We start from the raw sequence: 16,400 nt of genomic DNA, 5'->3' as shown, positions 1-16,400 counted from the left end.
AAATAAAACTATTCCTCCTAAAGTACACAAGTGAGGAGGCCAGGAACATCTTCCTAGCTGTTCCATAATCGCGGGGGCAGCCACTGAACGGATGTCCTCTGGATGAGCTTAATTCCTGGGCAGAAACTTATGGAAAGAGATGTTCTTTTAGATACCCTGGGCCAATTCTGCACACGTTGGATAATGCACTTTCCATGCACTTTAAAAGCAGATTTTCCTGTTCCGCACAGGAAAATTCAGCTGTAAAAGCACATTGAAAGTGCATTATCCAATGTATGTGGAATGAGCCCAGGTCACCAGCCATGTAGGGCAGACTTTCTCAACTTGCTTACCATTGAGAAACCCCTGAAACATTTCCCAAGCTTTGAGAAACCCTAGAAGTAGCATGATGGTGCAGAATATGGCTGGGATCGTGCAGGATATGGGTACATGCCCACCGGGGTCCACTCCCCTTCCCACCCCCTCCAGACCCAGCATTGGCCATTTGGGGAGGGAGGGTTGACATGACCATATATGGTTATATCACCTGATAAATATTTAACAAATTTAAAAAAATGTATCAAAAATTAATTCACTCCCACCCATTCAGGAAACCCTTCCAGGGCCGTCAAGAAACTCCAGGGTTTCACAAAACCCTGATGTGAGGATGCCTGATGTGGGTTATGGTCACTTACTAGAAAATCCTTGCTACAAACGCAGTTCTCTGGATGGCCCAGGCTATCCCAATCTCATCAGCTCTTGGAAGCTGAGTGGGGTCAGCCCTGGTTATGATGGCCAAATAGCCAAATTAGGGTTCTTTTGCCCATCCCCAATGAATCACAAGGATTCATTTTCATATTTTTACTGCAGAAGAAATATACACACAGGGGAGCTCCAAAATCTGTTTGGAGAACAATTCAGTTACATGAGACTATATAACGTCCCATTGGAGGCGGGAAAGGTGATGCCTTTTCGGGTCAGATCAATAACCTGGGGTCTCCCCCCCCCTTGCACATCCCACGGGACCACCCCTTCTGCCTCTCCCTGGTTAACAAACAATTTCACCTCCTTCCTCTGGCTTTGAGAACAGGTCAGTTTGACATATCAGCATTGGCAATATTTCAAGAAATGGCCAAGTACAAGCTGGGCCTTCTGATTAAGAAAACAGTACTCCTTACTGAGCAAAAGTGAAAGAGATTTGTTTAACTCCTCACCCCATCAGTTAGTACTTGAAGGGGAGACCACAAGGAAGTCCGCGGTTGCTTTGCAGATGCAGGTAATGCAAACCACCTCTGAACATCTCTGGCCTGGAAAATCTGCTGGGCCATCATGAGCTGTGCAATTTGATGACGCTTTCTGTAGAAGTGCGCGGTGGCTCAAGAAAGCTCTTACCCTGCTACAGATTTTGGGAGTCTTTAGGTCAGGGGTAGTCAAACTGCGGCCCTCCAGATGTCCATGGACTACAATTCCCAGAAGCCCCTGCCAGCATTTGCTGGCAGGGGCTTCTGGGAATTGTAGTCCATGGACATCTGGAGGGCCGCAGTTTGACTACCCCTGCTTTAGGTGCTCCGGGACTCACTTGTATGTTATGCTTGGTTAGTTGCGTCTGCTTTATCTCCCTGTTTTCTCAGAAATGTAGTATATTGTAGGAACTGAGGATTTTAAGGAGGAGGGAAAATAACCAAATCGGGACAACCCAACAAATAGAAATAGGAGGGAAGAATATGGGTTCTCTGAACGTATACAACGAGAATACATACAGGCTGATATATATATATTTTTATATAACTTTTTCTCCCCATTTTTTAAAACAGAAACTGCGAATGAAGGTTTTAACCAACACCCAGGTTAAAAAGCCTGTATCTTGCTTACCACGACCGGAGAAGAGGCTTTACAAAATGAATGAAATCATGGGTGAGGATCACAGGGAATTTATTCTCTCTCTGCCGGAAATCTCCTAGGAAGGCGGGTGGGTAGGAAGGGACCCTTTGTCTGGTCCTTGGCTGGAGACACAGCAAATACTTCTTCTGAGCCTTGAAGGAGAGCTGATGGAAGCACCGTGTCCTGGGCAGGGCATGCTTGTTTTTGTTCTCCTGCAATCTATCTAAACAGGCTTTCATTTTTGAGGGACTACCAAGATACACGCATGTAAATAGAGAGGGGCTCCTGGGAATTGTAGTCCATGGACATCTGGAGGGCCGCAGTTTGACTACCCCTGGCATAGGTGAATAAGCAAACACAACAAAAAACGAAAGTGATACACACAAAACAACTGCTATTCTTAAAGGCCAGTTAACAATTAATACACCGCTTTTGTTATCTCGAATCAAGTTTAGTTATATTTCCCATCAAAGCAAATGACCTTATACAAAGGTGAATTCTCAACAAAACTGGATCTTCCTTTCTTGTATTTCATCCGGCTGTTGAAGAGGCCTGAGCGTTGATTTCAACTCCAAAGTATTCCACCCCTTCCTGACTTTTTGCCATTGGCTTTCTCAAGGGAAATGCGGGAGTCAGAAGATTCTCCACTCTTTTAAGAGCATATAGTAGGATGCCTTAGCTTATGTAAATACGATATATATATATTCACATATTGTGTATTCACCAAATATGATACATATTCACATTCATAAAATGATCTACTCAGATATTCATAACGTAGCTGATCTCTGCAAAGAACTGTTTCTAATATCCTGGGCGACCATGCTTCTATTCATTCACTATAATATAATTAGAGGTATAAATAATTAATGCAAAGTTTAAAGTATTTTTTTTTCTTTTCTTCATGCATAGGGTAACAGTCACATGCAGAAATTACAGCAAAAATAATTCATTTATCAAAATATAGGTTACAATGAGGCTGCAACAACATACTTACAGAACATGGATTTCTTTCCAAAATGTGTGGCAGCATAATAATGGGAAAAGACAATTTTTAGTGCTGCAATCTCAAGGGATCCTATATATAGTTAAATAGAGATTTGTTCAAGAATTTAGAGCACCTGTTGAGCCTAATCCTCTCTCCATTAACTTTCATCTGTTAGGTCTGCACCTCTTGAATCCAAGCCTCTCTCCTTATAGATAACTGTTCAAATATAACAAGGAATTTAAAACATGGGGCTCCAGAGTGTGTAATCTAAAAATGAAGAAAGCTTCCTGTTGTTCCCAAATCCTATTAATATCCAATTTATTAAAGGGATGTCTATCAGATGTTCTGAAGACCTAAAACTTCAAAACCTCTAATTCAATCACTGGAGCGGCTTTTAATTCATTTTTCAGGCGTGATTTATGCTCTGCAGGGGAGCTGGCTGGCCTCTTTCTGAATCTGTCATGGGTGTTCCTAGGCGTTGCACCCAACTACATGGGAAGCCTTGCTGTTGTTCTGTGAATGCTGATGTTCTCTTTCCCTTGTCCTTCATGTTGACAAGAGAGTAACCTATCTCTGTCCTTCCATCGTCCCTTTGCTCACCACTTCTGACTTTTGGGTTTCTTCCCTCAGATGCAGATGGTTTCTCCGCTCCCATGGAGATGGAGGACAGGACGATAAACGAGCCGCAGGTTCTTAATTCGCAACGGAAGGAGGAGGAGGAGAAGGGCAAGCCGAGGACACGCTTCCCAGAGACCTGGATTTGGGATCTGGTTCCGCTCAGGTAGATGCACCACTCTCTCCAGGAAGGGACCAGACACCGCAGAGCCGAGAGATGGGCACTGCCCCAGATGTGTCCTGCTGTGGCAATGATGCTCCAATGGACCATGTGGGCCGCATTCTGTTCAGTAAACCCCTGCCTCATTATTGTGAGGTTCCCATTGAACTACTCAAGAAGCAGACTCTTTAGATTGAGAAAATCTTTCTTTCTTTCTTTCTTTCTTTCTTTCTTTCTTTCTTTCTTTCTTTCTTTCTTTCTTTCTTTCTTTCTTTCTTTCTTTCTTTCTTTCTTTCTTTCTCTCTCTCTCTCTCTCTCTCTCTCTCTCTCTCTCTTTCTTTCTTTCTTTCTTTCTTTCTCATTCATTCATTCATTCATTCATTCATTCATTCATTCATTCATTCATTCATTCATTCATTCATTCAACTTATATACCGCCCTCCCTGAAGGCTCAGGGCGGTTTACATAGGAACAAAGAAGAATACATAAAACAGTCTATAAACAAGTGAATACCTTACAATAATATTACTAATAGTTGTAACCATATAACAACATAACAGTATAAACAATATAAACAATACAACAGTGCAACAATGCAAACAGGTCCAGAGCATTGGTGGAATTCTGAGGGGGGGGGGCAGGGAGGGAGCAGGGGCCCTTCAGTCACTGTTGATTATGTCTGGTCTCAACCAAATGCCTGGCGGAAGAGCTCCTTTTTGCAGGCCCCGCGGAACTGTTTAAGCTCCGTTAGGGCCCTGATCTCCTCCGGGAAGGAAGGGAACGTGGAAGAAAGCTCTGTTTTTGCTAAGACTAAATATCACCTGGTGCTATGCCCCCTATATCACCAACCTACACCCCCCCTCTCCTATGCCATCATTTAGGCATGGAAAACCCCGGATGCCACTCTCACCCTCCATCACAGTGGAAAATGAAAGTTACAAACAGGTCTCCAGGGCAATGATGCCGCCCTAACCAAGGTTAGGATGATTATTCTCCTGGCTTAAAAGGAGGAAGGTACGGGATGGTTAGCAGATATACCCACCAGGCCCTCACATGCAGCCCTCGACATAGAGATCAACAGAAAAATGAAACAAGTGAACATTCTAAGCAACTAACATTCTAACAAATAACATTCTAAAATAGAAAGGGTTCAAAGGAGAACGATGAGAATATTCCAGGGGCTGGGGACCAAGCCCTATGAGGAAAGGAAAGAACTTGGGAACGTTCAGCTTGAATAAGAGGAGGTTGAGAGGGGACAGGAGTGCTGTCTTTAAGTATTTGACAGGTTGTTATTAGGGGAGGGCAGGGAAAGTTTCCTGTTGGCAGCAGAGGATAGGATCCGCAGAATCAGAAAATCATAGAGTTGGAAGGGGCCATACAGACCATCTAGTGCAACCCCCTGCTCAATGGAGGATCAGCCTAAAGCAGGGGTAGTCAAACTGCGGCCCTCCAGATGTCCATGGACTACAATTCCCATGAGCCCCTGCCAGCATTCGCTGGCAGGGGCTCATGGGAATTGTAGTCCGTGGACATCTGGAGGGCCGCAGTTTGACTACCCCTGGCCTAAAGAACCCATTATAAGTATCTGTCCAGCTGCTGTTTGAAGACCTCAAGATAAAGAACTCCAACCCTGCTCACTTCACTGAGGAGTCTGCTCTCTTTCCATTCTTCAGTGAGGAGGGGAAAGCATCTCTGTCGTTCACCGCTCCGGACACCATCACAGAGTGGAGAGCCAGCGCCTATTGTGTGGCCGATGGTGGCTTTGGCCTCGCCCCACCAGCCTCCTTCCGGGTCTTCCAGCCGTTCTTTGTGGACCTGCTGATGCCTTATTCCGTAGTGCGTGGGGAGACCTTTGAACTGAAAGCCACGGTCTTCAATTACCTGAAGGAATGCATCCAGGTGAGTGACCCCTTGCCAGGCACGGAAGAGGGCAGCTGTGGATAAGGAAGGGGCTCCCAGAGTGATGGAAGCACTGGGAGAAGCCCTTTGAAAAAGTTTTCGAGACCGGATTCAATCAGTCAATCCCTTGCTGGCATTCAAGGGGCAAAGGAAGCTCCTCCTATAGCTATACCATAGGAAGGAGGAGGCACTTCCTTTTCATCTCTGGAGACGGCAGCAAGCCACAGAGACAAGGCCGAGGCATGGCTGATGGCCCTTCTGACCAAGGGCACCAGACCGGCCAGGCCAGCCTGTGAAGGATACCAGCTGGGCTGCCCTGGGAAGGCATTCCTTCCTGTCAACATCCCAGAGGCAGACCTATCTGCCAAGTCTTTGGGGAACATCCAGTCTCTGCCATGTGTGGCATTCCTGCCTGGGTTCCCAGTGTGGATCCCGACACCCACCACTCCAGGCCTCCTCCTCCCCTTCTCCTCAGAACGGCCCTTTCTCTGCACCCAGGTGACCGTGCGGCTGGCGGAATCGCAGCAAGTGGACGTGAAGGCCTGCCCGACCTGCCACTTCTCCACCTGCCTCTGCGCGGAGGAGGCTCACACCTTCTCTTGGAATGTGACGGCGGCTCAGCTGGGTGAGTCCCGAACCCCTGGGAGGGGTGGGTCGGGGGGGGGTGCTGTCATCTGGTCAGGGGGGCAGGACCGTTGTGGAGGCAGGAGAAGGTAGGTTGTTTCTTTCCCAGCGAAGTTGGGGAGGGAATTGAGGTGGTGGAGGGGGGACAGTGGGGGTGTGGCAGGGAGCATGTGGCTTGGTGGCAGTAGGGGGGCCAATCCCATCCTGCCAAACGTGAGCCACAACACCGTCCCCTGCATACCTTTGTTTGTGCTCTTTGAGCTCTTGGGGAAGAGTCGGATGTGTTCCATTCACCCAGGACATGTCAACCTCTCCGTGACCACGGAGGCTGAGGAGACACAGGAGCTGTGCGGCAACAGAATTGCCATGACGCCCGCACGTGGTCGCTCTGACACCGTGATCAAGCCCCTGCTGGTCAAGGTCAGTTTGGTCACGTCAGGAGATTGGGATCAACACTGTTAACCGTCAAGGCCCAGCAGCTCTCCCTGGCCCTCTGGCGATTGTGCTTTTGCTGGGCTTCTTTCCTTCTGAGCATTTGGGCAAGGAGTCAGCAGGTTTTGTGGGCTCCAGCCAGGGACTCCAGGCAAATGTGTCCCACATGTGCAAATGTGGCGTCCATTCCACACAGAATTCCCAATTTCTTTTTCCTCCCACAGCCAGAAGGCGTCATGAAGGAAGAGACCCACAATGAATTCCTCTGCTCTTCAGGTAGGGGCAGGGTAGCTTGGCTAGCAACGGTGTCATAGAGAACATAAAGCGAAGAAGGGATGTCAAGAGTTTCCTTGCGAACCCTTGAGCTCTACCGCTGATGGCCTGTCCTGCCCTGGGGAGGTGGAGTTGACCTTGCTGGTCCAGATCCTAGGTTTCCATCCAGATGAATGAGGGAAAAGCTCTCGATGGCAGCCTGAGATTTTTGGCCCATTTACCATTGCTTGTTTGCCCACTTTGATGAACTTTGCAGTCTTTCTCAACTTTTCTCCTGTTGAGAAACCCCTGAAACATTCTTCAGGTTTTGAGAAACCCTGGAAGTGGTGCAGTTGTGCAGAATATGGTTGGGAAACACAGGTGTGTACACGCCCACCTGGGGCCCCTCCCCTTCCCACCCCCTCCAGGCCCATCATTGGCCGATGGGGGCGGCAGGTTAACATGACTATATTTGGTCATATATATATATGAAACCCTTTCAGGGCCATCAAGAAACCCCCGGTTTTCACAAAGCCCTGGTTGAGAAAGCCTGCCCTTTTGAGCTGCCTTGTTCAGGACATTGGTCCATTGCCAGCTCTTGTGGAGTCTGCCCCAGAAAATCCTCTGGATACAGCACTGCTTTCTGCAATGAAGTGCCCCCAGCTTGGCTCCATGTCAGTTCTCTGGTTGTCCACCTTGGGCCTGGATGAGAAGTCTGCGTTGAACTGACGAGTAGAATGCCGGTGAAGTCTTTCTGTATCTGTGAGTGCCCTTTCACAGCTCAGGGAGTGTCCTTCCAGGGTCACAGCGTAACACTCAAGGTGCAAGAGCAGACATTTCCTCATATGGAGGAAGTGCCTCAGGTCTGTAGATCCTTCCACCACAGACACTTTCCTTGGGGCACTCTGGGCCTCTGCCAACTCAAGTGGCGTGCTGGTGGTCACTGTCTTCTCCTCTCAGGGGATGCCGTGGTGGAGGAAGTTTCTCTCAAGCTGCCTGAGAACGTTGTGGAGGACTCTGGCCGAGCCGTCTTGTCTGTCATCGGTGAGGAAATGGGCCTGGGTCCCCCTTGTGAGGCCCAAGCACTGGCCATGGCTGAGACGAGGAGGAGGGCCAGTCGGTGGGTCAGTTGCCCGGCTTTGCTGCATGGTGGTTTGGCTCTCTTCACCTCCAGATGTCCACTGTTGGCCACCCTCTCCTCAGCTCCTCAGCGGTTTGGTTCCCACAGATCCTTTCTGCCAGCTCCGAGGAGGGACTGCAGAGGGATCTCAGATGGGGGGTGCCCCCTCAGTGCACGTGGCTCCCTTATGACACATTTGCGCCTGTTCCTCTTGCTCCTCTTTTCCCCTTTTACTTGACCTTTTTCAAAGCATGGGTCGTAAGTTCTTTCCGGTCACAACCAAAGTTGCTTATGCTACTCTCTGAACTGCCATTTATGTCCATATTCCTGACAGAAAACCAAGAACAGTTTTGTCATTTGGGTGTGTGCCTTTTCTGAGAACAAATACACTCACCTGGACCTCAAAAATAAACCACATAAAATCTTCTATTACCAAAACATCCCTGACAATTAGGCTAGTGGTACATTCCTAGGCACTGATATTCCCACAAGAACCCCGAGATTTCAGATCAGCAACTCTTCCTAGGACTGAGGGGTGACTCGGGGGGTTTCAGTGTCCTACTGATGCTGGGAGGTCTGTCCCAGGGAGAGGGGTGTCAGGAAGGGGATCCCAAATATTGGGGCAGCTGCTGGGAGGCCTTTCCTGGGGATCCTTGGAATTGGGCCGCCTAAAGCCCAGTCCTTTCCACCATAGCTCAAGACACATCCCAGCTCCCCCTCAGGCCTCACTGCATCCTTGCTCATGTCTCCACCTTTTGTCAAATTCTGGCCCTTTCCTAGCATGATGATCAGAATTTAAACACAGTATTTCAGTTGTGGTTCTACTGCATCTCACCTCACAAGTTGAAACTGTTGATTCTGTCCAGGGATTGAGAAGAAGGGCTCTCCAATCCCTTGAACTAAATTAGCTTTTCCTTCCCCTGGCCTGTGACCTTCAGGTGACATTCTGGGCCCCTCGCTGGAGCATCTGGACCAGCTGCTTGAGATGCCCTTCGGCTGCGGGGAGCAGAACATAGCCAAGTTTGTTCCCAACATCTTCATACTCCGGTACTTGGAGGCGACCAACCAGGCGTCTCCTGAAATCAAAGCCAAGGCCGTGGAATACATGAGAAGTGGTGAGTGAACAAGATCCTCTTTGTTTCTTCCTCTGAGCTGAGGAGAGCCCTGCTTAGTGTCAAATTGCCAAGGAGAACCCTAAGTGTCCTTCCATCACTCTGAGCCGTTAGACTGGTCAGCTTCAAAATGCAAGGCATGAAACTCAAAATGAAGATTAACATTCCTTCTATGTAATGCTGAGATGTCCTCGGGATGGAGCTCACAAGATAGCCTTGGTAATGGTTCATAGAATCAAAGCATCATAGAATCATAGAATCATAGAATCATAGAATCATAGAATCACAGAATCATAGAGTTGGAAGGGGCCATACAGGCCATCTAGTCCAACCCCCTGCTCAACGCAGGATCAGCCCTAAGCATCCTAAAGCATCCAAGAAAAGTGTGTATCCAACCTTTGCTTGAAGACTGCCAGTGAGGGGGAGCTCACCACCTCCTTAGGCAGCCTATTCCACTGCCGAACTACTCTCACTGTGAAAATGTTTTCCTGATATCTAGCGTATATCGTTGTACTTGAAGTTTAAACCCATTACTGCGTGTCCTTTCCTCTGCAGCCAGCAGAAACAGCATCCTGCCCTCCTCCAAGTGACAACCTCCTGGTCCACTTGTTGGCTCTTCCACCACTTAGGTTAGCCCTCCCGGCATCAGCTAGAACCCAGGCCTTTTACATCGTGGCTCTAGTTTTGTGGGATGAACTTCCTTATTATTATTATGGATGTGAAAACATCGTATGCAGCAGCCACAGGGGAAATCATTAAGATATGCAATGAAAAATGCAACAGAAATGCATCAGAGAGCCAGTTTGGTGTAGTGGTTAGGAGTGCGGACTGCTAATCTGGCATTCCGGTTTCGATTCTGCACTCCCCCACATGCAGCCAGCTGGGTGACCTTGGGCTCGCCACGGCACTGATAAAACTGTTCTGACCGGGCAGTGATATCAGTGCTCTCTCAGCCTCACCTACCCCACAGGGTGTCTGTTGCGGGGAGAGGAAAGGAAAGGTGACTGTAAGCTGCTTTGAGACTCCTTCGGGTAGAGAAAAGCGGCATATAAGAACCAACTCTTCTTCTTCTGTTATGGAAGTAATCATCAACAGCTGCAGGCAGCAAGCATGACATTCTGGCATCACAATATTGCCCTTATTTCTGTTGGACTTTGTCATTTAGCAAGAGCCAGCCACAGACTGTCAGTCAAAAGGGTTAAACTGTTTGTTTACACTTGTCGCTAGTGGGACAAGCAGAGTGGGTCAAACGGTCTGTTTTACAATGTAAATTTCCTAGCTTCCCGGCCATGGCCTGACTCTGGTTTGTCATGTACACAAGTTTGGCAGGAAGAGAAAGAATTCTACTTCCTCTCTTTGTTTGAGAAGAACTCTGCTTTGGGCAGAGAAGCAGATCCATCTTGAATCTCAACCATGTAGCAGCTACGGTAGATAGCTCCTGTAATGAGCTAAGTATTTTCTTGTTTTTTAACTTCCAGTGCCCTTACCCTGCTTAGCTAGTAAAGTTTGTTGTTTTATATACAGTAAATCTGCCTCGTCCTGTCTCTTTATTTATATAATAACTCTGATAATTTTTCACTACAGTAACTCTGCTAAGGGAATAGAATTTTTCCCAACAATTTCCCCAAAACTTTTCAAAACTTTAAAAACCAACCATTTCATCTCGCCGAGATCTTTAATTTGACCTAAAAGAATTTGACATTGAAAATTGAAAATATTTTAAAACAAAAATTCTGTGGACCAAGTTTTGATGTTTTCGCATACAACTTACACGACAATTAGATTCTCACAACTCTTTAAAAAAATCTAGGCATGGGGCTGCCACCCAAAAAGGCCCTCTTTTATGAGTCTACCAAACGGCTTTCTTTGACTGGGGAGGCAGGAGGATCTCGCCCTCAGGATGGCGGGTTCAGTGAAAAAGGAACAGAAAGCTGAAGCCAGACCCCCCTGGCTCAGATCCTTTGGTCTGTATAGAACGATGCCAACATATTGATCTGTGGTGCGGCCTCATGTGGAATACTTTGTACAGTTCTGATCACTGTATTTCCAAAAGGACATTGCAGAACTGGAAAAATTGTGGAGGAGGGCAATTGAGACGATTCGAGGGCTGGAACACTCTCCTGATGAGGAAAAGCTAAAGAAACCAGGACTTTTCAGTTTAGAAAAGAGACAACTAAGTGGGAACATGATAGAGGTTTGTAAGATTATGCCTGTGGTGGAGAGAGTTGACCAAGATAATTTTTTCTCTCTCTCCCAAAAGTCTAGAACTTGAGGGCATCCAGTGAAGCTGATGGGCAGATGAACAAAAGGAAATACTACTTTACACAGTGATTAAAGTGTGAAATTCACTGCCAGAGGATGTTGTGATGGCCACAGGAATAAACAGTTTTCAAAGAGGATTCAATAGAATCATGGAGGATAAGTCTCAGTGGCTACTAGCCATGAAACCTCCACATTCAGCGGCACTAATCCTTTGAATCCCAGAGCCAGGAGGCAACGTTAGAGAAGGCTGATGCCTTTTTGTTGGTCCTCCAAAGGAACTGGCTGGCCTCTGTGTGAGCCAGGATGCTGGATGCTGGTCTGTTCCAGCAGGGCTCTTCTGGTATTCTCATTCCAGATGCACCTGGATAAAATCCCGCAGTTGCTGGGTGGAATCTGTTTTGCCAGCCAATGAGGCGCGTTCCCTTGCCCTGAGGCCCGAGGCTGTTGAACCAGGGAAAGGTCTTTTTGCTGGTGGAAAGCACTTCCCCTAGCAGAACAGACCCACATCATCCAACCACCCTGGAACTGAGAGCAGTGTTTCCTCCATCACCGGCAGGGTACCAGCGGCAACTGCTGTACAAGCATGACGACGGATCGTACAGCGCCTTCGGCAAGGAGGACGCAGAGGGCAATACTTGGTGAGTAGAGGGTCCCCCAGCAAAGTGTTGGCACCGCTCAGGTGTTATCATCCCCCGAGGCACTGAAGCCACAACCTCTGACCCTTCTGCATTTCTCCCCCGCAGGCTGACGGCTTTTGTGGCTCGGGCATTCGGCCAGGCAAAGTCCTACGTCTACATTGATGAGAAGCACATCGAGGATGCTGTTTCCTGGCTGAAACATCACCAACATCCCAACGGTTGCTTCGAAAGCGTAGGAAGACTCTTCAACAATGCGCTCAAGGTACAATGGGCTAAAACCCACAGATGCGCTACATCCTCCAGGGAGCAGTACGATCTAGCGAGGGTGGCCAAAATTTGCTTGGGGTCCCTGGGCTCCGATAAGTAAAACCGGCCTCGACCAGAGACAGGGCTTTATTGGCCTTGGCCCTGGCATGGTGGAATGCTGTCTCTTGGTTGATTTTAAGTAATTCCAGAGGGCCTGTAAGGCAGAGCTCTTCCACCAGACTGATGGTTGAGGCCAGGAACATGATGTTTTAATTTTGACAGAGGGTGAAGTGTATCATCATCATCTTCTCCTTCTCCTTCCCCTTCCCCTTCCCCTTCCCCTTCCCCTTCCGCTTCTCCTTCTCCTTCTCCTCCTCCTCCTCCTCCTCCTCCTCCTCCTCCTCTTCCTCCTCCTCCTCTTCTTCTTCTTCTTCTTCTTCTTCTTCTTCTTCTCCTCCTCCTCCTTCTCTTCTTCTTCTTCTCCTCCTCCTCCTCCTCCTCCTCCTCCTCCTCCTCCTCCTCTTCTTCTTCTTCTTCTTCTTCTTCTTCTTCTTCTTCTCCTCCTCCTTCTCTTCTTCTTCTTCTTCTTCTTCTCCTCCTCCTCTTCTTCCTCTTCTTTCTCCTCTTCTTCTTCTTCTTCTTCTCCTCCTCCTCCTCCTCTTCTTCTTCCTCTCCTTCTCCTTCTCTTTCTCCTTCTCCTTCTCCTTCTCCTTCTCCTCCTCCTCCTCCTCCTCCTCTTCTTCTTCTTCTCCTTCTCCTTCTCCTCCTCCTCCTCCTCCTCCTCCTCCTCCTCCTCCTCTTCTTCTTCTTCTTCTTCTTCTTCTTCTTCTCCTCCTTCTCTTCTTCTTCTTCTTCTCCTTCTCCTTCTCCTTCTCCTTCTCCTTCTCCTTCTCCTTCTCCTTCTCCTTCTCCTCCTCCTCCTCCTCCTCCTCTTCTTCTTCTTCTTCTTCTTCTTCTTCTCCTTCTCCTTCTCCTCCTCCTCCTCCTCCTCCTCTTCTTCTTCTTCTCCTCCTCCTCCTTCTCTTCTTCTTCTTCTTCTCCTCCTCCTCTTCTTCCTCTTCTTTCTCCTCTTCTTCTTCTTCTTCTCCTCCTCCTCCTCCTCCTCCTCTTCTTCCTCTCCTTCTCCTTCTCCTTCTCCTTCTCCTTCTCCTCCTCTTCTTCTTCCTCTCCTCCTCCTCCTCCTCCTCTTCTTCTTCTTCCTCTCCTCTCCTTCTCCTCCTCCTCCTCCTCTTCTTCTTCTCCTCCTCCTCCTCCTCTTCTTCCTCTCTTCCTCTTCTTCTCCTTCTCCTTCTCCTCATCTTCTCCTCCTCCTCATCTTCTTCTTTTTCTTCTTATCATCATCATCATCAATAATAATAATAATAATAATAATAACAATAATAATAATAATAATATTTACCAGCATAAGAGCTATTTGTTGTGAAAGCAGAGCTGTGTCTCTGCCCAGCAGGAACCTGTACCCTGTCTTACAGAAGAATAAATTCCCCTGGAGATTTGTTGCTTGGAAACAGGCTTGCTAACCTCCGGGCAGGGCCGGGAGATCTCTCTGAATCTCCAGCAGCCAGAGACCTCTGACGAAAAGGACTGCTTTGAAGTGTGACCTCTGTGACATTACTCTCCCCAGCGCCCTCCCTTCCCCAAATCCCAGACCCCGCTCCTATATCCCCAGCAATTTCCCAACCCTACAACAAATGAAATGGAAGTTCTTTATTGTAAGAGAATTCCAAAGGAGACAAGAATGTCTTCTAGCTATCCCTCTGGGCTAGGATGGAGGGAGATGGTAAAAAATATGACTAGGCCTCATGGTGGACAGAGGGAGAGAGGGAAAGGGAAATGACCAGAAGGTAGGAATCCCTGAGAGTAGCATTCTGGGTAATAGAGGGACAGAAGCGGGAGTGGATTGAGGAAGGGTCAGAGAGAAGCCTGTTGAGCCCTTTACTGCCCTGATTTTCCCAACAGCAATTTGTGAAAAAGGTCCTGTAGACCAGGCAGGTAACTCAAGCAATGGGTTACATATAGACCCATTGTTGTTGTTGTTAGTTGCGAAGTCGTGTCCGACCCATCGCGACCCCATGGACAATGATCCTCCAGGCCTTCCTGTCCTCTACCATTCCCCGGAGTCCATTTAAGCTCTCACCGACTGCTTCAGTGACTCCATCCATCCACCTCATTCTCTGTCGTCCCCTTCTTCTTTTGCCCTCGATCGCTCCCAGCATTAGGCTCTTCTCCAGGGAGTCCTTCCTTCTCATGAGGTGGCCAAAGGATTTGAGTTTCATCTTCAGGATCTGGCCTTCTAAGGAGCAGTCAGGGCTGATCTCCTCTAGGACTGACCGGTTTGTTTGCCTTGCAGTCCAAGGGACTCGCAAGAGTCTTCTCCAGCACCAGAGTTCAAAAGCCTCAATTCTTTAACGCTCGGCCTTCCTTATGGTCCAACTTTCACAGCCATACATTGCAACTGGGAAGACCATAGCCTTCACTGGACACATGTTTGTTGGCAGGGTGATGTCTCTGCTTTTTAGGATGCTGTCAAGATTTGCCATAAGATTTGCCAGATAGACTCATAACTACCAACAATAAGTGATGCTTAAAAGGGCCGTGTACCAGGAAACGTCTTCTCCTGAGAAATGAATGGCTGCCAGGGCCTGGCTGATCTCCTGTGCCTCCCCTTCCATCCCCAGGGCGGAGTGGACGATGAGCTCTCGCTGACGGCGTATGTGGCTGCTGCACTCCTGGAGCACCACCTGGACCAGAACGTGAGTCTTCTTCTCCCTCTGCGTTTTCTGAAGCACTTTCCCTGAGCTCTTGATCCCTAGTGACGCTTGGGGTGTGGGTCACTGGCAGAGTCTCCGTGGCATGCAGGAGGCCCCCGGTTCAGTTCCTGGTATTCCCAGTTGAAAGGATCAGGAAGTAGAGGTTGTGAGAGCCAGGAGAGCTGCTGCCAGTCTGGAAAGACACTGCTGATGGGTCAGTGGTTCGATTCCGGTTAAGGCCACCCCACGTGTTCATGGGTGCCATCATTCAGGGGGCATCCCGTTTTGTGTTTGCAAGCCAAGCTTCTCACAAAGCGGTGTTTGCTCTGTGATCTTCATAAATGCCCAGCAGATGCAAGGTAGATCCACAAACCGTCAAGAACTCCACTCCTTCAGGTTGCAAAGGAGGGTGGTGGAAACCTCTCTGCATAGACAAGCAACGAGTCAGGGAGAAGACTCATTCATTCATTCATTCATTCATTCATTCATTCATTCATTCATTCATTCATTCATTCATTCATTCATTCATTCATTGGATTTATATACCGCTGTTCCTGACTGTGCCCACAGTGGTTTACAAGGATAAAAGAATAAAATACAATAAAACCCCATAGATCCCCTTCATAATTAATATTATTAATACCAAGGCGGCAGGCGAAAACCACTATCTATTTCCCTCGTTCAGCCGGGGGACAACCATCCTGCTGTTCTCCTAGTGGCTCCCTGATCACTGATTTTTATATGTGCAGGGATGTTTTTTTTTTAAATGACGGACTTGTAAATCCTTTGAGCCCTGTAGCCTGAAGTGCCCCAAGGTTTCTACCTCCTCTGCTGCTCATTAGGATGAACTATTGGGAGGGGCTGTGGCTCAGTGGTAGAGCTGCTGCTCGGCATGCAGAAGGTCCCCGGCTCAGTCCCTGGCCTCTCCGATGGAAAGATCTGGCAGGAGATGATGTGAAAGATCTCTGCCCGGAAACCTTGGACAGCAGCTGCCGATCTGAGTTGGCAACGCTAACTCTGATGGACCAAGGGCCTGATTCATGTGTTCATGTGCGTTATGTATGTGGACAGAACGGGGCTAATGTGAACCACCATGCAAATGAAGGCTTGTAAAGGAACCAGTCACAGACTCTACATTCTGGACTCTATGGACCAATCAACGGGTTACTTTAAGGGCCAATCAGAGCTCTTGGCAGGCCCACTGAACTGTACATAAGGTCGTGTTGCCCCCTTGTTGCTATTTGGAATTTTGGTCGGGGTTTGGAGTCAATAAAAGAGCTGTGTTTTCAAAGAACTTGTAGTCCAGGGGTAGTCAAACTGTGGCCCTCCAGATGTCCATGGACTACAATTCCCAGGAGCCCCCTGCCAGCAAATGCTGGCAGGGGCTCATGGGAACTGTAGTCCATGGACATCTGGAGGGCCACAGTTTGACTACCCCTGTC

At 48.2% G+C, this 16,400-nt stretch overlaps 1 protein-coding gene across 1 annotated transcript in view; it reads left to right on the top strand.

Moving 5' to 3' along the window:
- LOC143841533 (alpha-2-macroglobulin-like protein 1) overlaps window positions 1-16,400 on the top strand; it is a 65,309-nt gene that overhangs the window by 33,562 nt on the left and 15,347 nt on the right. Inside the window, exons 18-28 of the mRNA XM_077345917.1 lie at window positions 1,794-1,893; window positions 3,479-3,629; window positions 5,297-5,522; window positions 6,021-6,147; window positions 6,445-6,566; window positions 6,803-6,854; window positions 7,791-7,874; window positions 8,889-9,065; window positions 11,881-11,962; window positions 12,068-12,224; window positions 14,887-14,961. Of these exons, the coding sequence (XP_077202032.1) occupies window positions 1,794-1,893; window positions 3,479-3,629; window positions 5,297-5,522; window positions 6,021-6,147; window positions 6,445-6,566; window positions 6,803-6,854; window positions 7,791-7,874; window positions 8,889-9,065; window positions 11,881-11,962; window positions 12,068-12,224; window positions 14,887-14,961 (1,353 nt within the window). The remainder of the gene's footprint in view (window positions 1-1,793; window positions 1,894-3,478; window positions 3,630-5,296; window positions 5,523-6,020; window positions 6,148-6,444; window positions 6,567-6,802; window positions 6,855-7,790; window positions 7,875-8,888; window positions 9,066-11,880; window positions 11,963-12,067; window positions 12,225-14,886; window positions 14,962-16,400) is intronic.

This window comes from Paroedura picta, chromosome 7, assembly GCF_049243985.1.
Source record: "Paroedura picta isolate Pp20150507F chromosome 7, Ppicta_v3.0, whole genome shotgun sequence".
In the NCBI taxonomy this organism is placed as follows: domain Eukaryota; kingdom Metazoa; phylum Chordata; class Lepidosauria; order Squamata; family Gekkonidae; genus Paroedura; species Paroedura picta.
Note: the sequence above shows the minus strand (reverse complement) of the source record. Positions and strands in the feature narration are given on the sequence as shown.